Source organism: Harmonia axyridis, chromosome 5, assembly GCF_914767665.1.
Source record: "Harmonia axyridis chromosome 5, icHarAxyr1.1, whole genome shotgun sequence".
NCBI classification, from domain to species: domain Eukaryota; kingdom Metazoa; phylum Arthropoda; class Insecta; order Coleoptera; family Coccinellidae; genus Harmonia; species Harmonia axyridis.
In genome coordinates, this window is record NC_059505.1 from 30,535,853 (window position 1) to 30,560,984 (window position 25,132).

At 34.6% G+C, this 25,132-nt stretch overlaps 3 protein-coding genes across 6 annotated transcripts in view; 2 read left to right on the top strand and 1 right to left on the bottom strand.

The window, feature by feature from the left end:
* The window catches only part of LOC123681333 (dentin sialophosphoprotein), a 41,267-nt gene extending 29,168 nt beyond the window's left edge, over window positions 1-12,099 (top strand). For 3 of the 4 annotated variants that reach the window (XM_045619675.1, XM_045619676.1, XM_045619674.1), the window contains exons 6-9: window positions 7,541-7,826; window positions 7,892-8,260; window positions 8,313-8,500; window positions 8,554-12,099. In XM_045619675.1, the coding sequence (XP_045475631.1) occupies window positions 7,541-7,826; window positions 7,892-8,260; window positions 8,313-8,500; window positions 8,554-10,844 (3,134 nt within the window). In that variant the 3' untranslated portion in view covers window positions 10,845-12,099. The remainder of the gene's footprint in view (window positions 1-7,540; window positions 7,827-7,891; window positions 8,261-8,312; window positions 8,501-8,553) is intronic. The other variant, XM_045619678.1, reaches the window with a different exon arrangement.
* LOC123681334 (glycine dehydrogenase (decarboxylating), mitochondrial) lies at window positions 11,484-17,132 on the bottom strand. The gene is made up of 11 exons (XM_045619679.1): window positions 16,869-17,132; window positions 16,376-16,454; window positions 15,843-16,009; window positions 15,192-15,549; window positions 14,751-15,139; window positions 14,442-14,698; window positions 13,878-14,376; window positions 13,263-13,491; window positions 12,934-13,205; window positions 12,672-12,882; window positions 11,484-12,620 (listed from the first exon to the last, which is right to left on the bottom strand). Exons 1-11 carry the CDS (start codon window positions 17,064-17,066, stop codon window positions 12,286-12,288), a joined length of 2,994 nt encoding a protein of 997 aa, XP_045475635.1. The 5' UTR covers window positions 17,067-17,132; the 3' UTR covers window positions 11,484-12,285.
* A 1,065-nt stretch (window positions 17,133-18,197) lies between these two features.
* On the top strand, window positions 18,198-21,699 carry LOC123681335 (protein transport protein Sec61 subunit alpha). Its single transcript, XM_045619680.1, has 8 exons — window positions 18,198-18,380; window positions 18,509-18,576; window positions 18,702-18,767; window positions 18,831-19,041; window positions 19,131-19,555; window positions 19,654-19,894; window positions 19,951-20,176; window positions 21,177-21,699. The coding sequence occupies exons 1-8, from the start codon at window positions 18,374-18,376 to the stop codon at window positions 21,361-21,363; spliced, it is 1,431 nt and encodes a 476-aa protein (XP_045475636.1). The 5' UTR covers window positions 18,198-18,373; the 3' UTR covers window positions 21,364-21,699.
* Window positions 21,700-25,132: the final 3,433 nt, after the last annotated feature.

A 25,132-nucleotide genomic window follows, 5' to 3' on the forward strand; every position in this document is an offset into this window, starting at 1 on the left:
AGCGCTGACTCATGAGCTATAGATGGCGCAGAAATAATACGATAATTCATTCAGTGGCGTGGTTGAAAAGGGTTCGCATGACATTGCCAACAATTTATATGTTATTATTAAGTTATCACAAATACATGCCACTGGCGTAAATGCTTATTACAGAGCAGAAAAAATATCAAAATATAGAAATCTTCTGACCACTTTATTTCAAATATTTCAGTTCTTCAAAATAACACCGATTTTTTCAGAGGGCTCCACTTTAGGGACCAATTTTTGACAGTAAGATTCGAGTAAAACGTGAGTACAACTAGATGGCGCTCAACATCAACAAAATCGAAAAAATCACTACACTGGCTTACTATCCTTTCCTTATACTATGCCACTACATACATAGATTACGAATCGTGTCGAACGCAGCCGTAATGCTAGGAATCGTACAGTTTTTTTTAATTTATGAATACCAATAAAAGTGAATAAAAAATAAACTTATTTTTTCAGATGAGAATCATCAATTATAAAAAAGACGGAAATAATATTCAACATATTCATACATTTTTCATAATATAGAAGAGTGATTCAAAAATTGAGGAATGTATACAGGCGGATATTCTCGAGCATAGATTATGAATCGTTCACCACACATTTTTTTCTCAAAGAAATTTCTCCATGAGCATTTCATTTTTTGAAGTACCCACTATTCGACTTTTTTTTTTGTTACCTAATTAGATATAATAATGAAGTTCAAACTTCGGCATCTGAATTAGATTTAAATACAGAAAGCGAATCGAGGGATTCCAACATTTGACACAAGAACCCAAGTAAACATTTTGAATCCCACCCAGTAGTGGGATCTTACTAATTTGTTATCAATCGATAATAAATTAGTAGGATTTCACCATCTATGTGATACCCGCTTAAGGTTTACAAACCTTTGGACTCAATACACGAATACCAAACTTGTAGTAGTTGTCTACTACTCGAGAGCAGTACATAGCAATAGCCTGCGTGCTAATATAAAAAAGAAAACCCTTATTTTTTGCATAAAAACAAGGCTTCAAATAATAATAATAATAAAGGATAGTGTGCGCCTCAAAGTGTGAATACTTTTAAAAATCTGTTGGATGCACTCCAATGTCGTTTTCCATTTTCTTTATTTTAAGGTTATGTAAATTTTTCTGTATTTTTTCCTGAGAGTTATAGGCTTGTATGCCTCCTCTCTTATCCATTTTGTAATAATAATAATAAATTGCCTTTATTAAAGAAGAGAAAAATACATATCAAGAGGCGAAGTTTAGCATAGCTTCTTTTACTTAACCTCTGCGCCGTTTTCTTTGATAACTTGTTGTCATTTTGAAGACCATATCATTAAGCCTATCTCATAGAAGCCCTTGTTCCTTTTGGAAAAAAATTAAGACATTCACAAGCCTCTGTTGAAGCGAATTTTTCACCAGCAAAATTGTTCGCCTTCGACAAGAAAAAAATGGTAATCACTTGGTGCCAGATCTGGACTATAAGGTGGATGCATAATAACCTGCCAACCCATAGCTTCTTGCGAGTCACTATGTGTGTGGCCTGTGCGTTGTCCTTATAGAACACAATTCCTCTCCTATCGGCCAAAGCTAGCCGCTTCTGGGCGATTGCTTCCTTCAGACAGTCCAATTGATGACTGTTTAGTTCCGGAATCGATAAAATCAAAATAGCGCGTGATAGATTATAACAGTGTCAAGACCATAAACACTACTTACATTTTCAGCCGCTTGTCTTGCATTTATCGAAGAAAAACTATAATATATACAGGGTGTTTCCTAAACATGCGGCAAAAATTCAGGGGGTTGTTCCTTGGACTATTTCAAGCATGTTTTGTCCCTGGATGATTTTTGAAAAACCTCTTTTTTTCGAAGATACAGGGCGAACAACATTTTTCATATTTTTAAAATTAATAATAGTTTAAATAAATCCAGATCGCTGGATTGGAAGAGGTGGACCTCATTTATGGCTTGCTCGTTCCCCGGACTTAAACCCCTTAGATTATTTCCTATGGGGCCATCTAAAATCATTAGTTTATACCACTCCAGTAGAAAATGTGGAAGACTTGCGAAATCGGATCATTGCTGGTTGTAACTTAATAAGAAATGATCCTAGTGATTTTGAAAGGGTTCGGCAGTCAATGAGGAGATGATTGGATGCTTGTATGCTGGCTAGAGGTGGTCATTTTCAACAGTTTTTGTAGGTTGAGTTGAATTTTCATGTAATTTTTCATAATAAAATGTTATTATCTGAAATTTTGTTTCCCCTATATCTTCGAAACAAATAGGTTTTTCAAAAATCATCAAAGGACAAAATATTCTTAGAATAGTCCAAGGAACAACCCCCTGAATTTTTGCCGCATGTTTAGGAAACACCCTGTATAACGTATTTTCTTTTTACTAGTGTTCATCTTTGACGCGCGCTCAAACTGAACTTAGTCAACTAATTACAAAACTGTCAGAGAAGTTCTTGTAGTACGAAATCTCATCTTTCTACAGCAATCTGGTGGTATCCGATCGGAGTTATACAACGCGAAATACAGATAACTAAAGCCATCCATTGGAAGAATAATGGATTTCTTTTACTACTCCTGATATGCGCCTCGTTAACATCGTTGTCTTCGATTGAATATTATTGTATTTATTAACACTGCATGTATTATGAAAGCTCAAAGGAAAATATGTAGGTAACCCTTTCGACTTAACTTATTTTGACTCGATTGGTGTAAAGACATAGACATAGAGACTGCGAGTCAAATTCCTCCTGATTGGAATTGATTCTTATTAATTCAGATTCTTATAATGGGTATGTAGAATTTGAATTTAGCGGATTGTCTAATATTTGAGATGATAAAATCTTCAAATACTACCTGTATTTCACTGGTTCTGGATGTCTTCTATCTTTTGTCTTTGATTTTCAAACAAGAAGTTGAAGCTTTAATGAAACGTTTGTAGAATATTTCGTGTTACTTGTTGAAAATGTGAATTATGAAAATTGTAGGAAAATCTGTATCATCCATATGCCATCGAAAGACTTAGTAGATACAGTCAGATTTGAAGGAAAATTGATAAATAAAATCAAAATTAAGAAATAGAGAAATTTAACTAAAACAAATAATTACACTGCGAGGTTTCTAAAATAGGAAAGGGGCCTAACAGATCCTATCGAATTGGGAGAAAGTGAATCCAATTTTTCCAAAAATACAATCACATCAATTTCTCTCCATACCATGTATTGCTTTCATCTCGGCCACATCTTCCGGTTTCCGTATCCTTCCAATATCAATGAAACGGCTTTCGAGCTGAGGCAAACCTCATTAAAACACTGGCTTCTTTATGTGTAATCTCGGTTTTGACGTCGCTTTTGTATCAAATGTACCTAATTCAATTAAGTGCCATCCAAGGCGTAAGGTAATGTTTCCATTCAACCGAATGGCTTTTTGAATCAAATTGGAAGAGTTTAGTGGAATTGTTTTCTGTCACGCAGATCGGGGACTTGAGGTGGTATTACTTTGAGGTGAGTTGCTTTCGGGAATTATTCTCTTACGGTTGAAAGATATTGATCTTTTTTTATGATTCGTTTCGAGATACTTTTGAGGTTGATTGGTATTAAGAGGGAACACCACCACGTGACATTCTCGTGATCTGTCAATATTTGCTCAGAGGAGGGCGGGGGGGCACAAATAATGTGCGTTGTTGCCATAACGATTGAATGATCAGTAGAAGTTGGGAATATTACAATAGTTCCCATTTTCGTCAGAAGGAAGTACGAGTCTTTTCAAAAACTTTCACAATATTAGATTTTTGCCTGCTTTGTAATGATTTTTTCTGAAATTCTTCACGAATATTTTTAAAATACATCAGTGCTTTTTAGGAATACTAGGTATATCACCAATTATTGCACGAAAAAAAGGAAAGTTACCAAAATTATAATTTTGTTATTCATTATTATTATTATTCAACTTAAAAGTATTGAAATACTACAATGTAGATCATTTTTTGAAGAAATTTTGTGAAAACCCCATAAAAGAAGCGACTTGAAAGGAGAAATATCTCTAATTTCTTTCTGAACGAATTACTTGATCGAATTGAGTGACCTTCAAGAGTGATACATGAACTCCAACGCTGCTCTAACTTTTCAAAATCTTTTCTGTAGAAATATTCGTCTTTACTTTCGAAATAATCTTCAACCTCGGCATTCACTTCTTCATAAGAGCCAAATTTCTTTCCCTGGAGCATTTTTTGAGGTCTGCAAAAAACAAGTATTCACTAAATGCTAGATCTAGAGCATAAGGTGGAAAATCGAGCAGTTTGAATCGCATTGCGTTCAATTTTACCATGGTTTTCATCGATTTGTGACAAGAAGCATTGTCTTGGTGAAAGAGAATTTTTGATTTTGCATTTGAAGATGTTAAATCTTAATTTATTCATTATGTCAATCCAATAACATTATATTCACCGTTTATGGTTTCACCTTTATCAAGATATTCACTGAACAATATAGCAGACACGTCTCGAATACACTTCGGGATAGATGCCATAACTTTGCCAGTTTGAAATGTTTGTCTCTTGGAACAGCATTCACCGACTGCTTTCCTCTCAGGTGAGACTCTCATTGATTCATGGTGTAGTGATGACTCCCTGTTTCGTCAACTGCCACATATCAATGCAAAAAAATCGCATTTATTCCGCTTAAATAACTCCAAACAACATTCGGAATCGACAATGCACAACTTCAATTTACGATCGCTCAGAACAAAAACATTTCCTGTACTTTTTGCTTGATATTATATAATGCCTCCCATTCTCATACGTTGAAGAAAGTATAAATTCAAGCGCTGTTTCATTATAGTGTGGGAATAATTTGTATGCCTTAGAAATTTTTTCCATGAAATTAAGGCTCTCTTGTATATTAACATCATCTCTATATCTATTTTGGTACAAATATTTAATGGTCACAACTATGTTAACAATTTTCAGAACAACAAAAATAGTTCTTCGAGTCCCAAAGATGATTTGTTTCCGATCCAAACCAAATTAATCCAGCATCAGGCTTTATCAGCTCGATAATTTTGATATGAACCAAGCATGAAATCAAATTCCACAGTTCATTATAAGCAATGTTAACAACAGATGAAAAGGTCAAGATCAATTAAATTGTGCAGCAAATATGGACCCATCAGTAACACAATTTTATTAAATCTATTCTTGCACTTCAGCATCAGTAAATGCCATTTTTCAGCGGGATAATCGAATTCAACATTTTGGAGTGATAATCAGAGCTGCCAATAAATTTTTCGTCTTCACAATTGGCGGCATTGCAGACATTTCATCAGTCACAAAAAATCAATATCTCGAATAAAAGGAAGTTGATGTAATGCATTCACAAGAATATTTCAAGAAAATTATTTTATTAGTTACGATGAAGGCTTCAATAAAATTGTTAAGTGCTTCACCCTGTACACTCAAGTAAACACTAATTGAGATTCATATCCGGTATTTTCGATGTTTTCATTCCTCTTCATTTCCGTCCACGCATTCAATCAAATTATATATAAATATTATGCTTCTGCTGAGAAAACCGAATGAGGAAACAGGAGGAAAAATAAATCAAACAATTCCACTAAAGCGGCAATTCACATGTACAGACACAGAAAAACCTTAAAAGACTGTCGAATCGTATCGTTAATCCTAAGTTATAGCGAGGGATTAAAGTAAATCCCATATCTTTATTCAATTTACGGAACCTATAAAATCAATTCAGCTTGTTTGCACACTAGACTTCGACGACGCTTGACCAATATGAATCGATGAATTCAGGCCTTTCGTACCAAATTGCAGGGAATCAATAAAATTCACTAAGCAATAAAATGGTTATCTGAAAATTATTTTGTAGTATTTAATTAAAAACCAACCATCCAAAAATTTCAATACAGCAAAGTTGTACGCCTAGTGCAACTTTGCTCCCGCCGTTTTTTCCGGAATTCGAAGGCTTTATTGCAAAAAACTGGTTATATAAGTATTGTCCATCGATGGCCACTACTTTCTCCCATCTTTCGGGCAGCGTACGAATCCCGCGTTGAAAAAATTGGTCATCTTTTGAAGCAGTCCACGAATCGGTCCGATTATGTACTTCTTCATAAGAACGGAAATGCTGGTCGGCCAAGCCGTGTGCCATCAATCGAAACAAGTGATAGTCCGAAGGAGCAACAACTGAAGAATACGGCGATTGGAGTAGGACTTCCTATTTCAACGTTTCCAAGTATGTCTTGACCACTTTCGCAACATGGGGTCCAGCATTGTTATGCTGTAAAATCACTTTATCATATCTCTCGTTGTATTGCCGCCGTTTGTCTTTCAATACTGGGCTCAAACGCATTAATTGCGTTCGATAACGATCGCCTGTGATTGTTTCAGTCGGTTTTAATAACTCATAATGCACTACGCTGAGCTGGTCCGATCAAATACTGAGCATGAGCTCGAAACCGTGAATATTCGGTTTGGCCGTCGACATAGAAGTATCCCCATGTTTTTCTGCGCTGGGATTATCGCAGTGAACCAATTTCTCGTCTCCAGTCACAATGCGATGCAGATATCTTCTTTATCTTAGCCTTCAACTCGTACGGCGTCCAATTTCCTTGTTTCTGAATCATTCCCAAGGCTTTCAGGCTTTTTGAAATAGCTTGTTGCGTCACTTCCAATGATCCTGCCAATTCTTGTTGCGCTTGATACGAATCTTGATCAAGTAATGCCTCCAATTCTGCATCTTCGAAAACCTTCTCTCTTCCACTGTCATGCTGATCTTCGACGTCATAATCACCGTTCTTGCAGCATTGAATCTACTATCGTTACGTTCTTTCACTAATAGCGGCCTCACCATAGGTATTTCAGAGCATTCGATGAGCCTCAATCGCAGATTTCTTCATATTAAAGCAGAAAATTCAAACCTCCCGCAAATTTCGAGGTTTGACTAGTAAGCTGACATGTTTAATCGAGAATAACTTTATGATGCAGACACAAATCGACTAATATTTCGATAGCGTTATTATAACAAATACCCAAGCTTATTGTATGAAATCTACGATCTATTTATTTCGACTACCACTAACCGCCACAGACATATATTGCAAAACGGCAGAAGCAAAGTTGTACACCTAATATAAGGACAATCTCGAATCCCGGTGTAATACAAGGTTCTAGTTCTAGCCAAACCGAGCACTTACATATTCATACCTAATGAGAATAATAACGATGAAGTTTGAGATCTCGTTTAACATAGGGATACTTACATTTGGCATCTTCAGCATTTTTACATGAATTATTTATCAAAGACCCCAACCTCAAAAACTTCGGAAATTTGTCTAGAACACACTGTTATCATGTGATTAAAAAAGTGGTTAGAGAAAAATATTATTCTACCCTCTTAATATACAAATATATTTCAACAACTAGTACCTTATGTACTATATTTCATTTAGTAAATATGCATATCATTACCTGATTGTCTTCTTCTATATCTGCAGGTTACTGCCAAGGTTTCAACATGCTAGCAGCCCTTATTCTGCAAGTAACTGATAAGAGTGAAACTGATGCCCTAAAGCTGATGATCTACCTCATAGAGGGTGTCCTTCCTGACTCCTACTTTGCTGATAGTCTCCGAGGACTATCCGTAGATATGGCTGTTTTCAGAGAACTACTGAGAACTAGGCTACCTAGATTATCCAAACACTTGGACCTACTTCAAAACTTGTCCAAAGAAGGAACTACTAGCTACGAACCACCCCTCACGAACGTCTTCACCATGCAATGGTGAGTCCTGGAACTCCATTGGATACATTTCATATTTCCTTCCTATCTTGAATTCTCTCCTTCAGGTTTCTCACTCTCTTTTGTAACTGTCTTCCTCAACCCTCAGTCCTTCGAATCTGGGACCTGATACTTCTTGAAGGAAACGAAATTTTACTTCGTACAGCATTGGCAATATGGCAGACTCTAGCAGAAAAGATTCTAAGGGTGAGAAGTGCTGACGAGTTCTATTGTATCATGGGTATTTTGACGACAGAACTTCTCGAGAATAATCTTATAGACGCTAACACTCTTATAAAAGCAGTTGTGTCTGTTGGGCCGCTCATCGAGCTGAAGAGCTTGAGGGAGCATTATCTTTTCAACATCAATCCTCTTGGTCCTATACCAGCAAATTTGGGATTTGCCGAGAAACAGTTGAAGATATATCCTAAAGAAAGGTACGGTAAGAGATTAGTTAATATGAAACATTTCATTCATGCTTGGTTCTAGGATTGCTCTCGACATCAGCACCCTCAAAAAGCAATATATGAAGCTGAGACAGAGGCAAAGACAAGCTCATATCATCTTCTCAGCAGCAATCAACAGACAACCACCTCCTAAAGCTCCTGTAGCAATGAATCACCTTCTTCTTGGCAAAAGTGCCTTGGTACCTGCGAAACGACTCGGTCCTCCTAAAGGTAGTACCACAAAACCCAATTGGGGCTCTTCTTCAACACTTCTTTAATTTCAGGAAGTATTCCACCTGCCAGAGTACCCACCACACTTCTCTGGAAGGATACGAAACAACCATCCAGTTCATCATCGTCAGATACTGAACTTTGCGACGATGACAATCCTCCAAGTGAATGCTCGGATGACGCGAATCGAAAATCGCCCGTCCCTGATCTTCCTGAAGACAATCCCAAACAAAGTGATACCTCAAACGTCGAAGAAGATGTTCAAAACACTCCGACTAGTTTAGTCGAAATAGACAATATAGAAAATCAAAAAAGCGGTGATATTTTCGAAACGTTAGTTAGTAGTGATTTCAACATAGAGAAAATTGCCGATGTAGACTCTGAAGATGACTCTGTAGACTTCGAGCTTTTTCTCGAAGATCGCGTTAAAAGTTTGAAGCAAGATGGTGAAAATAAAAGGGTTAGTTTGTCTAGAAGAAACAGTGAAAGAGCCTTACAAATTATTCAAGAAAATTCGTTGATTCTACACAGAATCCTGCAGTGTCAATCTAGACTCAGTTTGTCTCCACCAGCTACAGAAACCGGTTGTGATACTGAAGAAGAATCCAACTCGAAGAAGAGTCCTTGTTTTGCAGCAGATGAAATGGAATACGGATCGACATCCAGGTCAGAAACCACAAGTTATAATGCCGAAGAAGTAATGTCAAGTTCAAAAATGGAATCATATCCAGATATCTCAAACTACTCACCCAAAACTCCTGGAGATGAGAATGAATACATTTTCCCCTCAAAATACGAAGATATATTGACGAAAAGCAAATGTCTTAACGAAAAATGTGATGATCTTTTCAATACCAAGAAGGACGAATCGAAGGAAGGGGATATAGAGTTACCTGAATCTAAAACATTCACCAATCAAGATGAATTGATAGATCTTATATCTGGTTTCACTGAATTCCCTAATAGTAAGAATAACTTCGATAGTACGTCCTCTGAAAATACATTGATCAATTTTGATGAAGTGATCGAAGATGATAAAATAAGACCATGGTTGGAAAAAATTGATCTGAACCGAAACACAGAGTATCTGCAGGATTCAAAATTAATGAAAAATGACTCGATTCCCCAACACACGGAAAACGAAGATTTGAAAAGCTCCACCTCCTCCAGATATTTTGATGATACACAAGCAACAATTCCAGATATGATTGTAAGCTTTTCTGAAAGTAGAAAAAATTCGGAAAAGGAATCTAATATTTTGTTATCGAGTATTGACAATGAATGGTCAAAGAAATTCTTGTCGGATATTAACAAATCTGCAGGTACTATCGAATCTATATCGGCCTTAACAACCGCTAATTATACCTCAAAACTTGAAACCCCTAATTTTGAAAGGAAAAGTTTATCAGCAACCAATTCTATCGAAAAAACTGAGGAAGTCAATGATAGGAGGAGCTTATCAGCCAACAATTTAATGGAAAGAACTTCATCTCCATCTTCCAGGGTTATAGATGAAGATATACAAAAAGAAGATACTAAAAGATTTAGGATAAAGTCACCAGATACGTCTTATGATGGTAATGTTTTGTCTCCACCAAGATCAAGGCTTAGCAGCAGCAATTCAAGAGATCTGACATCACCTCTCAATGAGTCAAGTATATCCATTTCTAGTCGAGTATCTTCACCATCTCCTGAAAGAGATTCTGAATCTTATAGAAGATATTCTCCAAGGAGAACGTGTAATCTCGCCAGAGATGATGTGAAAGGTGCATTTTGTGAAGATATAACTGAAATGAGGAGTAAATCACCAAAAAAGAACTTTGAAATCGATGACCCTCGTGACAGTTCAGAATACAGAAACTATAGAGTATCTAAAGATAGAATAGAAAGAAAGCTTTATGGTGATTCTTCGGAATCGTCTAAAAGTGCCAGAGATTCGAGTGAAAACTTAGATTTGGCATTCAGAGGCTTGTCCGCTTCCATAACATCCCCAGAGAAACGTTTCGATAACCCTAGAGATCCCTTGGGATCTCCAGATGAGGCGCATATTTTTTTCAGAAGTCCATCTGGGAACCGATCAACTGAAGAACAATCTGAAATAAGAAACCAAGACACGCGCAAATCATATTTGGAGCAGGATGACTTCAAATATAGACCTACATCTCCAAAATTCTCCTCGACTGGTTCGTACTCTTCTAGATCTTCTCCATTACTGAGGTTCGATGAAAGACGTGGTAGTCCTTCTCCTAAATCACCAACAAAAGTCTTCAACCCTTTTCCTATACCTCTGAGCTCGAGGCAGAACAAGGAGATTGGTGTAAAGCTTGGTTTATACAAAAAGTGACAAATTACATCAGCCTTACGTGATTTCTCAATAATTGAAAGACTGCCCTAGCTTAGTATCGGCTATATTATGATCTTATAAAGCGTTTCTTATGTAATAATTTATTTTATTGAATATTTACAAAATGATTGAGTGTAGTTATTGTGTTATTGTAAGACATGATGACATGTTTTATTGTTTAAAAACACTTATAGTGGTTGTGACGTGCTATTGTTCTAAAGAGCTCGTTTCTACTTCAGTATTATAGGAATATTTCAAGTTATAAGCTTCAATTTTTCGAGGATAAATCTTTTTGGAAATATTTAACGTGATGCACTTTTTCAATATGGCACTTTTGGATCTTCTAATTTATTCTGTCCTTGGAATGACCTTCATCTGGAAGGAATTAAACTGAGGCATCTGAGAAGACTGACAAGAACGGTTAGAAACGTGAAAAACTTCTATTCAAAAAGAAAAACTATGTGAATTTTTGCACTGTCCTTTTCAAATCAAAGCTTCAACTACTCTTATGCCAGCTGCTGTCGATATAATTGATCTAAGTATATAGATGGAACCATGCAGTGTATATTCTCTTCGTTAATCACAATCAGCGTTTTAATATAAAAATAGTCGGGATTATCGAAAATAAGGTAGACAACAAACTTTTAATCAAATATATTTACAGAAATGTATGTGGGTGAAAAAATTTGAAACTGTTTTGTTACTGAATGAATATAATCAGCGAAAATTCCGCTTCTCAAACAGAATATCATTAATAACCTGATTGTTCGCATAATAGAATATTTTTAGAATGAAATCCTAAGCGACAAAAAAATTCAAACTAATTCCATTCATAATCAAGTCAATTTTGTATTCCAGTGTTTTCGATAGGGCAGATGGAAGCAAAAACAAATGAATATATAAGTTTTTAAAAAATCTACATCATTCATTTCGGCGATTCCACGAAGTAAAATTGAAATCACTCATAAATAATTCAATCATCATCACATTAAACTTTTCTTCTCTTTTTTCTCTATTCAATTTCTTTTTCACATATTTATTTCATTCATCGATTCACAACCATTTATATATGTTGAATGACAATTAGATTCGTCAAATGATGTAAAGCATAAATTTTGTGATTACTAGATAAGTTAAGTATTTTCCATAAGTATGCGCTGTGCCACATCTGTTCTCGATAAAAACAATGTTAGCGAATTATATATTTCCATGAAAAGTTGTTGAAAATAATTCAATAAATAGTTTTCTTTTTCAATCGTTTTTCTAGGATTGTCCAAAAATTCTATAATTCCACTTACAATAATCTTAACCTAACTTAACCTCAACTTCCTTATGTTAATTACAATGGTTTGTATCATTTTTTATGACCTTAGAAATTGTGAAAAGTAGATAATGATTTCAATTGAACAAAATGTTTCTTAGTGAACACACATTTGCTTACTTAATAATTATATTCATCTAGGATAGGTGGGCATGTACAAACCAAATGTTTATCACCATAGATATCGTCTATTCTTGCTACAGTAGGCCACACCTTAACTTCTGGTTTAACGAAAGGTGCAGGAAAAGCTGCTTGTTCTCGAGAGTAGGGTCTTTCCCAAGTTGAACTCGTCACTTGTTCTTGTGTATGAGGAGCCATTTTTAACGGATTAACTCTAATGTCCATCCTACCCTCTTCTATATCTTTTATTTCTTGTCTTATACTGATCATAGCGTCACAGAATCGGTCAAGTTCTTGTTTATCTTCAGATTCTGTAGGTTCAATCATCAGGGTTCCTAGAATACAAATATTGTAGTATGGATTTAGAAAAACAATTTAAAACTTACCAGTAACTGGCCAGGACATAGTTGGGGCGTGAAAACCATAGTCCATCAGCCTCTTAGCGATATCATGTGCCTCGATATGGGCAGTCTTCTTGAATTCTCTCACATCTAAAATGAATTCGTGAGCGCACAAATTGGTGGTGGGGCTCTTGAATAGTGTTATGTAGTATGGCTCCAGAACTTTAGACATATAGTTGGCGTTAAGAATGGCGACCTAAAACGAAGTTTTCAATTTTGTGCTGTTGATTTTTATAGAAAAACTAACCTGGGTAGCTTTTCTCAAGCCTCTAGCACCCATCATCCTGATGTATGCCCATGAGATTGGAAGAATGGCTGCAGAGCCGAATGGACCAGCACTCACAGCTCCACCATTGGTGGTACCATTCTCACCCAAGGGATTTACAACAGGATGTCCTGGTAGATATGGCGCTAAGTGGGATTTTACTCCAATAGGACCCATACCAGGTCCCCCACCACCATGAGGAATACAGAAAGTCTTGTGCAGATTCAGATGAGATACGTCACAACCATAATCACCTGGAATTTTCAACATTCAAATTTTTGTATATGCATATTTAAAAAAATCCTACCTACCTGGTCTACACAGTCCAACCTGAGCGTTCATATTAGCTCCATCCATATAGACTTGACCACCATTCTTATGTATTATATCACAGACATCAGCTATAGTTTCTTCATACACGCCAAAGGTGGAAGGGTAAGTTATCATCAAACATGATAGTCTGCCACTGAATTTTGCAGCTTTGCTCTTCAAATCATCCATGTCGATTGAACCATCTTGTTTCACCTTAACAGCTTCAACCTGAAGAAAGGATTCAAGATTCAAGAGCTTTTACTCTCTAATTTTGGTATTTGAACTACTTTCAATCGACATTTTTATTGCCGATAAATGAACATAAAATATATGTCAGCGAGTTTGAGTAAAATTATTATTCCTTTCTCACTAAAACAAGATGTGCCACCGATCTACCTTTCAAGCTGATTCACATTTGAAGTAGTTCAGAAAGTTGTTTATCCCTTAGATGCATTAGCACCCAAACAACTAGCAAGTGCCGATATTGTATATTTCACACAAAAAAGTTGAATAAATAATCAAGATTTCTACGTCTTAAAACGAGCAAATATTACTCAACTTAGGTGCTTATTAAGAAGCGAGCAAAAACATGATAAACCTTCAATAATACTCACCTTCATACCTGCCATTTGGGCACTTGCAGGATTCGTACCATGGGCACTCACGGGTATCAAACATATATTTTTTTGACCGTCTCCTATCGCTTCCTGATAGCATTGAATGGCTCTCAAACCTGCATATTCTCCTTGTGCACCACTATTTGGTTGAAAACTGATGTTATCAAAGCCAGTAATTGCACATAAGTCCCTTTCCAACTCTTCAAAAAGCTGCTTGTAACCAAGAGCCTGCTCAGCAGGAACAAATGGATGCATGTCAGTGAAATGCTTGAAAGAACATGGCATCATTTCTGTGGTTGCATTCAGTTTCATCGTGCAAGATCCTAAAGGTATCATGGAATGAACTAGTGAAACATCCTTATTTTCTAATATCTTCATATAACGAACAATTCTGTTTTCTGAATGGTGCGAATTGAAAACTGGGTGAGTTAAGAAGGGTGATGTTCTCTTGAAAGGGCTGTTACTGATGGAGGCTTCCTTCACACGAGGTCTCAAACTGAAAATTAAAAACCCCAAATCTGAATATCTAGACACTATAAAACGACAAAGTATGTAACTTACGCGCTTTGGGTTAATTCCTCTACTGTGTGATTACTACCAAATACATAAAAAAGATCATTAACATCTTCTACAGTAACTGTTTCATCTAAAGATACTCCCACAGCTCCTTGATCGTCATAGTAACGTAAATTGATTTTTTTCTCATTTGCACGTTTTTTAACCTCTTCCACACCTATCCTTGGATGAATCCTAAGGGTGTCAAAAAACAATTTATTGGCTTGTTGATTTCCATCTTCTTGTAGTCCATAATTAAGCACCTTAAAAAAATCTATTAGTTCTATGAAGAAGGAAGGAAGTTCAAATACTCACCAAAGACAAATTATGCACTCTACTAGCTATATCTTTCAAACCTTGTGGTCCATGATAGACAGCAAACATTGCTGACATTGTAGCAAGTAAGGCTTGAGCGGTACAGATATTGCTAGTAGCTTTATCTCTTCTTATATGCTGTTCTCTCGTTTGTAAAGCCAATCGGTATCCATCTCGACCAGCAGCATCCCTTGTTACACCAACCATTCTTCCTGGCATCAATCTAACCAAAGATTGATTACAAGCAAAGAATCCAGCATGAGGTCCACCGTAACCTAGGGGAACTCCAAGCCTTTGAGAGGTTCCTATTGCAATGTCTACTCCAAAATCACTTGGTGGGTGTAGGAGAGTTAGACTTAGAAGATCAGTAGCGCAACAAACCAGGGTTCCTGAGGAAGATGAAATATTATTACGTATTTATTTCTGTGATGTGATGCTTACCGTTGGCATGGGCATCCTCGACAACTTTGGAGAAATCCATCACATTTCCTTCAGTGTCAGGATATTGAAACAAAACACCAGCAATTTCGTGATTGCTAAAATCAAAATTGAATACATTGCCAACCTCGATTTCTAATCCTAAAGATTTCGATCTTGTTTCCACGACAGATATTGTTTGAGGATGTAATTTGTCAGAGAGGAGCATCTTCTTCCTCTTGTTGTGTCTGTAGCATAAAGACAGTGCTTCAGCTGCAGCTGTTCCTTCATCGAGTAGGGAAGCATTGGAGACGTCCAATCCTGTCAATTCAGAAACCATGGTCTGATAGTTCAGAAAACTTTCCAGTCGACCTTGGGCAATCTGTTAAAAAAATGCAACAGAGTTGATTGGTGGTATTTGATGATTTTCCACTAAAATCATAAGACTACTATGTCAAAAAAGTACCAAAAAGTGGTTAATAAAACACAAAAGATGTATGCTTTGTTCAAATTCATCTTATCGATTTCAAAGCAGGACTCTTCCCTAATAAATGATAATGCAATGACACTCAAACTTTCCATGAGTATAACCGGCAGTTGTTTCAACTTGATATAGATTCTTTGAAGCAAGCTTTTTAAATAATCTGTTTCAGGTACTTTCATAACTCAACAAACCTCTGGTTGATATGGTGTATAAGATGTGGTCCATCCTGGATTTTCGAAGATATTTCTCATCAATGCGTGAGGCACGCAGCAATTGTGGTATCCCATACCTATATAGGACCTCCATATTTGATTTTTCTCAGCGATATTTGTTATTTTCTTGATCAACTCGTATTCCCCTGCAAAATATTGTAAACAATTATGAATCCCCAGAAGTTAGGAAAGAAAGAATAATATGATTGTACGTTGACCTCTGATTCCATCATTTCTTATAGGGTCAATAAGATAAAAGCTCTGCTGGGGATCTTATTCAAATAGATGGAATATTTCACAGTATAATGATGAAATATCATCAGTGTATTGTTGTTCACTATGATAATAAAATATGAAAATTTTCATCAAAACATGAGCACATTTGAGTACATTTGTATGAATATTTGAAATGAGAAATTTGTATATCTATACTTCCTTCTAATGTCAAACAAGCTTACCAAGATTATGAGTGCGAATAAAAATGATCGTTGTGAAATGTATTAATTACTCACCTAAAGGTTCCTCAATATCAAGAGGTTTATCTAATCTTATTTTCTTTGGAACGGCTTTGTTGGTTAATTCATCTAAACTCTGCAATTTAGAGAAATACAATGAACATAACTATATGGAATAAGAGTTAAAAAATTTGCACTCTCATTCAATCATTTTTTGATTGAATTTTCATGATAATCGAATTCATGATTTTCATTAATAATGAATTAATTCGCTCTATATCGGTACATATATTGAATATTTTCAAAACATGTTATTATTGGCTAAATTCATTAGGTATATTATTTTTTTCATATTCAAACTTCATTGAATGCAGTTTAATGAAACAGATCGAAAATGAATATCTATTCTGAATAAGTTTATTAAATTAAAATTCATTTATGGTATCGAAGAAATCCTTTGAAATGAGTGTAGACAAAATTATGCATCATTGAAAAAGTTGAAGAGTGTTTTAGTTTAAATGGAATATTTAATTATTTTTCGTTTACATACTTTAAATCCTAAGCTATCTAACATAGTTATTATATCTATGTCCCTAGGACCAATGTGTCGACTTGTAAACTCATCTCTTTTAGGGAATAAATTCTCATCAATTCTAAGTACATTACTGACACTCAAATTTCTTGCGCTCAACACTTTATAATTTGATTGAAAATGTCTATTCACTTTTAACAAGAGTCGACTATACATGTTTGAAATCAAATTGCGAATATTTTACGATATCTTAACTCTTCGAGTGATATTACAGATACTAACTAAATCGTTAAGAAGAATTTCTCAACAATTATTCGAATGATTCAGGTCATAGGTTATACCTATCAGAAATTACAAGATAAATACGTGTTTTGTCATCTTCAAAAGGAAATAAGTGGTTGAGAAATTAATTCATGTCGAATAAATCTTTACTTTACTGACAAAAATAAATATTTTCTTTAATTGTTTCCAATTTTCCTCTCTCCTAACTTTATTCTTTTTGTGTTTATCTACTATTCCCAATGTGTACAATTCAAAAAGTTTCATGTTTGATTTTCTTATTAGAAAAAGCGAAGATAAGCGCAAATTAAATAATGAAGTTTTTTTCAAGAATCCTTCATAATAGTTAATTTTTTATTTTTTCTGTAACAAATATCTAAGCTTAGCTCAAAAACCACATATGAATATCAAACAGAGGAGTTTTAAAGCTTAATCTTTAAGGACGCGAAATAGGTATACCTATATACCTATTCTTTCGGATGTCATCATTCATACTATTACAAAGTTTCATTTTCATCATTTTATGTTATATTAATCTTTCTGAAATGTTTCTTTAGAGCTCCCTAAGTTTTAAGTATTGAGTTAAATCAAACAGATCAATGACCAACTTTCGTACAACGAGGTCTAACAGTTTCCAAGAAAATCTCTGAACGGCGGACGGAGCCGACGGAGGAATTCTCGATTTAAAGCCACATAAAATGTAGATGCATATTGAATATTCCTATTGTATCATACGCTTCATTATTTAGTTTATAAGATTGAAATATCCACATTTCAAAATTAAAACCTATACGTATTTCTGTGAGAAAATGTTATGCATTATGCAACCATCATAACACTATTTGTACGAAAATTGTATTACATGTAGCCTGTACAGTATACCTTGAATAGAAATTCTGAAGATTCATCTGAACAAATTAACTTAATTAACCCTCAGTGTCTATTTCAAAATGAATATGTTCAAGAACTCATGAAAATTCTAGAAATCCATTTCGCTTAACCACATTTCTAGCCTTATGACATCGCTGTCATGAACTATATGTCATCAGCATAAACGCCAACATCATCGGTCACGTGACCCACATCTACTGCTACGTGTACGCCGAGTGGCCGGAATCTCTTTGGAAAGTACCGTATATTCTCCGATGAACTGGCATTCCACATTAGCAACAAACATTTAGTGGATGGTGGATTACAAGTTTAGTTAGTTTTTTGAAATTAAATAGTTCACAAAACCCTTCAAGATGGGTAGTAAGTATAGCAGTTTATTTAATTCATTAAAATCTAACCTTTTCATGCCGATATTTTTATTTTTTTGTCTGAAACTTATCGTATTTTCGAAATACGTAAATTGAACGAAATATGTTTTCTTGTTTCAGTTAAATTCTTGGAAGTCATCAAGCCTTTTTGTAGTATATTACCTGAAATAGCTAAGCCTGAAAGAAAGGTGGGTGTCCCAGTTATCTTAGTGATTTTCTCATTTGATTTGAAAACTTTTGTGATATACATATTGAACTTCAGTCCTTACCCTTATGGTATACAGAAAACTTTCAATTGCATTCATTGTTTCAGATTCAATTCAGAGAAAAAGTATTATGGACAGCCATTACTCTATTTATTTTCTTAGTATGCTGCCAGGTGAGTGTTAATAATCACTAATTAACGAAATTCAGCAATTTCAATTTTTTTTTTTCTTATAAGATTCCCTTATTCGGAATCATGAGCTCAGATTCAGCCGATCCATTTTACTGGATCCGTGTTATCCTTGCTTCAAACAGAGGAACACTTATGGAGTTGGGTATATCTCCAATTGTAACATCTGGATTGATCATGCAACTTCTTGCTGGTGCTAAAATCATCGAAGTTGGTGATACTCCTAAAGACAGAGCATTATTTAATGGAGCTCAGAAATGTGAGTTGAATATATACCAATTTTAAAAATTGTAATTATATAGGTAATGTAGATTCTGAATTTATAAAACAAAGTTTAAATTTTTTCAGTATTCGGTATGGTCATCACTGTTGGTCAGGCTATTGTTTATGTTATGACTGGAATGTATGGAGATCCTTCAGAAATTGGAGCTGGAGTATGTCTTCTAATTATCATCCAATTGTTTGTTGCTGGTTTAATTGTACTTCTACTTGATGAGCTGCTACAGAAAGGTTATGGGCTTGGATCTGGTATTTCTCTGTTCATTGCTACCAATATCTGTGAAACAATTATTTGGAAAGCATTCTCTCCTGCTACTGTTAACACTGGAAGGGGTACAGAATTCGAAGGTGCTGTGATTGCTTTGTTCCATCTCCTAAGCACACGTCAAGACAAAATCAGGGGTCTCAGGGAAGCATTCTACCGCCAGAATTTACCAAACTTGATGAACTTACTGGCTACTGTCCTCGTTTTTGCTATAGTCATATACTTCCAGGTGAGTTTCACAAAAAAAAATGTCATTCACTTCTTCAATAAATGGAAGTATCATGATGAAACTTCAAAATTATCCAACTCACTCTTTTTCTATTGTAGGGCTTCCGTGTGGATCTACCAATCAAAAGCGCCAAGTACAGAGGCCAGTATTCAAGTTATCCTATCAAACTATTCTACACATCAAATATTCCAATCATTCTACAATCTGCGCTCGTCTCAAATTTGTATGTTATCTCTCAAATGTTAGCTGTTAAATTCCAAGGAAATTTCTTAATCAATTTACTCGGTGTTTGGGCTGATGTTGGAGGTGGTGGCCCTGCTAGGTCCTATCCTATTGGAGGTAAGTTGAACGGTGCCTGAATTTTGTGCAAGATAAAAATTTTAATTCGTTCTTAGGTTTGTGCTATTACCTCTCGCCTCCTGAAAGTGTAGGACATATTCTGGAAGATCCAGTTCATGCTCTCCTATATATCGTTTTCATGTTGGGATCCTGTGCCTTCTTCTCAAAAACGTGGATTGAAGTTTCTGGAAGTTCTGCCAAAGATGTCGCTAAGCAGTTGAAAGAACAACAGATGGTCATGAGAGGACACAGAGACAATTCCATGATCCACGAATTGAACAGGTAATTAAATGATATTATATAAATTGTTATGAAATATCAAAAATGGCAAACCTGAAATTTATTTCCTTTCTTTTCCTAAGGTTTCGGAATTTTTTTTCATATAAAGCTAAAAATTTAACATATCAAACTATATATAACAAATACCATCTCACCTCCACTTTATATTATAGATCGCCTCTGTTGGATATCAAACTATATTTAACTCAAAAATTTTAAACGCAATTTATCTTTATTTTATTTTATTCTTCGATATTTGGACCTCATCAAAAAAGTTATCAAATTCTCCATATTGTATACTATTCTTAGATCTAAAGAATCAAAAGTATTAATATATTAAATTAATTCCACAGCTTATCAAACAATTTTTCAATTCTGGAAAAAGTACCCCCTCCAATTCAAAAAATTGTCTGATAAGCTGTGAAATTAATTTCATATATTAACACACAGACGTGAAAATCATTATTCAATAGTATATTCTAAAACAAGTTGTAGAATGGGCTTCTATTCCAACACGAATGCAAAACGTGTAAGTATTGGAATTGCATTCTGCAACGATTATTAGACGATATTTTTTCTATTTCAGTCAAATTTTATGAAATATTGTCGAAATTCATTGAAAAATTCAGACTATACATTCTAGTGATTTTTGTATTGCATCTTGGCAGTTGGTGTTACTGTTACGAAAATTGACAGATTACAGAATATGAATTGTACCTTCCGAATTTCAGAAGCTTAGTAATTATGCATTAAATTCGTGAATTATGTCTGATGAAATCGATTTAACACCACCAGAATTAAGAGAAATGGGAATAATGTTGAAAATAATTTCACTATATCCAAATTATATCATATTGACATTTGAGGTGTGTTGAAATTTGATAGGATCGAAAGTCAGTGTAGACAACCACAAAACGAAAAATATAACTGAAAACAATGCTGTAATGAATGAATTCATTACGATACGGAAATAGAGAAAAGAATTAATTAATTAATTTTTCAGATACATTCCTACTGCGGCAGCTTTTGGCGGCCTTTGCATTGGAGCCTTATCAGTTTTGGCTGATTTCCTAGGAGCCATTGGTTCAGGTACCGGTATCTTGCTGGCCGTTACCATCATCTATCAATATTTCGAAATATTCGTCAAAGAACAAAGTGAGACTGGAGGCATGGGAACCTTGCTATTCTAAATATAGGTTTTAACAAATTACCCTTGATGCAATTCGAAATTGCTTCTGCAATTCTGTGTGATATCAACTGTAGTGGTATGCAGGGTGTTGAAAAATTATTTATTACTTGTCAGCTTGATTTTTACTTCATTGAAGTAAAAGTTTTTGATTTGTGTAGTTAGGACTTTTGATAGGATGTATCAAATATTTACATTTTCTGGATCCAGATTGAATTTGTTATTTCATCACCCTGTATACATTAAGTTTCTAGTACAATGGTTGATATAATTTTCTAATTAGGAAATATGGAATGTGTCACGATGTGACTCTGATTTTGTAATAAATAATGAAAAAATATATTGTTTCTCATTGTATATTTTTTGTCATATTGATCATCTCATTCTGTGAGGTTGTGTATTGTTGCGAGTTTATTTATAATTTTTTTTTAAATACAACATCCATACCTATAAAATTTTTGTTTTGTCTTCCTATTTGAATATTTGAAATTCATTCTTTTCAGCTCTCTCCCTTTCACTTGAAAGGGAGAGAGCTGAAAAGAATGCGGAATTCAAATCAGTTATATCAGTTCAATCCATAAGTATTATTTATTTAGAGCGTTAGTCTTTTTCACTCACAATGACTATCTTGCATAACAAGAACAGAAGATTCGAGAATTATGGGGCGACCATCAATCTGTTCAAGATTAAATACTTTGAGTTGAAATTCACTTCCTTATTTTTCTGAGTAAGCCTAGAATACATGAATCTTAATTGGAATGGTTGTTCATCGTCAGTACTGCGAAACGATTCAATATCCGATGCGAAAATAGTAATAATAAATGACTTTATTCATGTAGAAAAAAAATATACATATAAAAAAATTGAATAAATAATATGTATATAATAAGTTCAGATGGACTAACAGAATAGATAGGACATTGGCGTTCTATGAAAACACTACAGTGACACTGTTTCTTGAGCCCTCATTCGGTTGTTCCATCAATTACTATGATATTACAGAAAACTACATTGACACATATAGAAGCCGCACCTGGCGCAAAATTCAAATTAGTTCAATTAGTAGCGTTATAGAAATTGATGAATAAATAATTAATGAATGAAATTGAGAACATATGTCAAGAAATATATATTTATTTACCACAAAAAAAAATATATATATACATACAACAATAACAAATATCCATAACTGAGAAAATTACAGGGTTGATTTTATGAACAAAAGTACATGTATATAATGAGAAAATATATTATATATTACATTTTATATCAGTCAATATAAATGTAAGTAATTTAATATTCTGCACCTTTTTTTCAAACGCGATTTTTGCCTGAATCTCTATCGGGTCAATGAAATCTTTATTGAGATTCAGCGATGAAAATTTCATGAACTTAGAGTCTTTCCCATTTAGATTCTGTTCATTTTGTTGGCACCTCCAGAATAACGAACATCTAACGATCTTTAAACATAATATACCAACATAATAATCAAGTGAAGGAATACTGGCCACTATAAAACTCTGAAATTGAAATTTGATTTCAGTTTATTCTGTAGAAATGCCGAAATATTCCTTCTCAAATTAATATATTGTCAAGGCTTGATTAAATTTCCGAATTTATATTTTTTGCAAAGTATGAATTTTTCGCAATTTTTTATTGATTGTTTTTTCAAAATAATTTTAATATTTCACAGAGGTTACCACAGTAAAGAACCATATAATATTTCTGTATTCATTGTTACTTTTCAGAGCTCGTTAATTTCCACTGTTGTTTATATTTGTTGATTTATTAGATAGGTACTTATATAGTTCGAGAGAAAGATTTTGAGTGATTGTGATTCGACCTTATATCCCATCCTTCTCCACCCTCATTGTAGCATTTCAGGCACAGTATAGGAACTGTATATAGTTCCTATACTGTGATTTCAGGTTCCGAATCACCCAGCCCACACCCTGAGCTGAGGTAGTCGCATTATATGATATTATTGAATCGGTGGCGCCCTTTTAGATCTAATCCGGAGCTAGTCACTGGTCGCAGTGGGCTCTGTGAAGAAGGTGATATAACCACTCATATAAACGAGAGTGCATCTGCTGATTCTGTTGCCCCGTGAAAAGTAGTAATATTCCTCGAAACATTGACGGAAAATGAAAAATCTTGCGAAGAAGGAATACCTTATCTTTTATTTGTTGTAAGGAAAGAATTCAGATTGTACAAACAAGGACTTCCTGACAATTTTATTCTACAGAATGAACAAATAATCACTAAAGTTTTGAATGATGCAATAAAATAAACATTCGAGTTAGTTTTCCTTACTCCATGAGTCCGAATATTACCAAAAAAGTTTTCTAAACAACCTTGGTTGAACCCCCCAGTCAATCCAGAAATTAACTTCCCAAATCTCAAACCCTTTAGGCTAATTTTATTATATTTTTTATACTGCCAACCATTTTTTTTTGGACAATAGAGTTTTATACTCTTCAAAATTTCTATCGCATTCTACCAAAAAACCTTGTGGCTTGATATCTTACTCACTGATGACCAGTGAGTAAGATTCGTCATTTATTTTGGTGCACATTTTGATACCTTTACTCACATTCAATGAGTCGAACGATTCATCCAAGATTAATATTAAATGTGTGGCCTTGAATTTGCAAATTAGAATGCTGATTTCTTTTCTGCTGTCTTCAATTTGTAATGCTGTGTTGTTTTAATTAGGCCTATACAGTAGTACCATTGTATAAGAATTTTTATGGTATGGAAGTAAAGAATAAGAATCCTGACTAACGCCATCTATTCTCAAAAACCAAAATTATGATTTCCTAAACTGATACTAATGAAACCAATACTACTTGTATCTTCACCATCTGTTAATATTTCATTGTTTTCATGAAAGAAACATTTGAAAACCGCTAAATCTTTCTGAAAACCTGAATACAGAAATGATTTACAAGCAAAACCTTCAATGACAACACTCAACGATCTACAATGGACTAGTTTTCATTTTTTTGTTAAGGTTTAATTCTAAAAATTTAAGTAAAATGAAACAAAAATGTGGAAGAATCATTGAAATATCTCTAGAAATGAAAAAGTTATGGGACTTTGAAGTTGCGCTTGAAAGAATAATTTCATAGTCTAGTGTGTGACGTCACGCCACTTACACGAGGCGACTGGTATTCGCAGAGTGCTTACGAATTCATTGGTGTACAATCACTTGTGCCGTTCGTGTCGTGTTTTGTTCGTTACACGATGGCTGAAATAAAAAAAAATCCTACAAATATTGTATTGTGCCTATGTGTGCAAGCACGACAATTAAAAACCCCAATAAATTGTTTTTTCATGTACCAAATGACATGAATCAAAGGAAGAAGTGGTGCAAATTAATGAGGCGTGGCTTAATTGGACCTAAAACTACTTCATATGTGTGTGAAGATCATTTTGATGTAAGTACCTATCAGTATACTAGCTAGTCTATTTCTGATAATAAAAATACTAAGGTGTAAGTTGGTTTGAAATAAGTTATTGAGTAAAAATAACTTTGTCCTTTCACGAAGCCTTCTTCCATTATGGTGGCATAAAAACAAAACTCGAGTTAAAACTACACTGTACAACTACAAACGGCGCGAGAGCCTTGTCGCGGCTAAGTATTCAAACGTAATTTATGGTCTAGCGATCACAGGCAAGTGGCGTGACGTCACAGACGAGTCGGAGGCCAAAGACGTTCCGCGCTAAAATACGTAAATTTAAATAATCTATTTCTCAGTCATTTATTGATG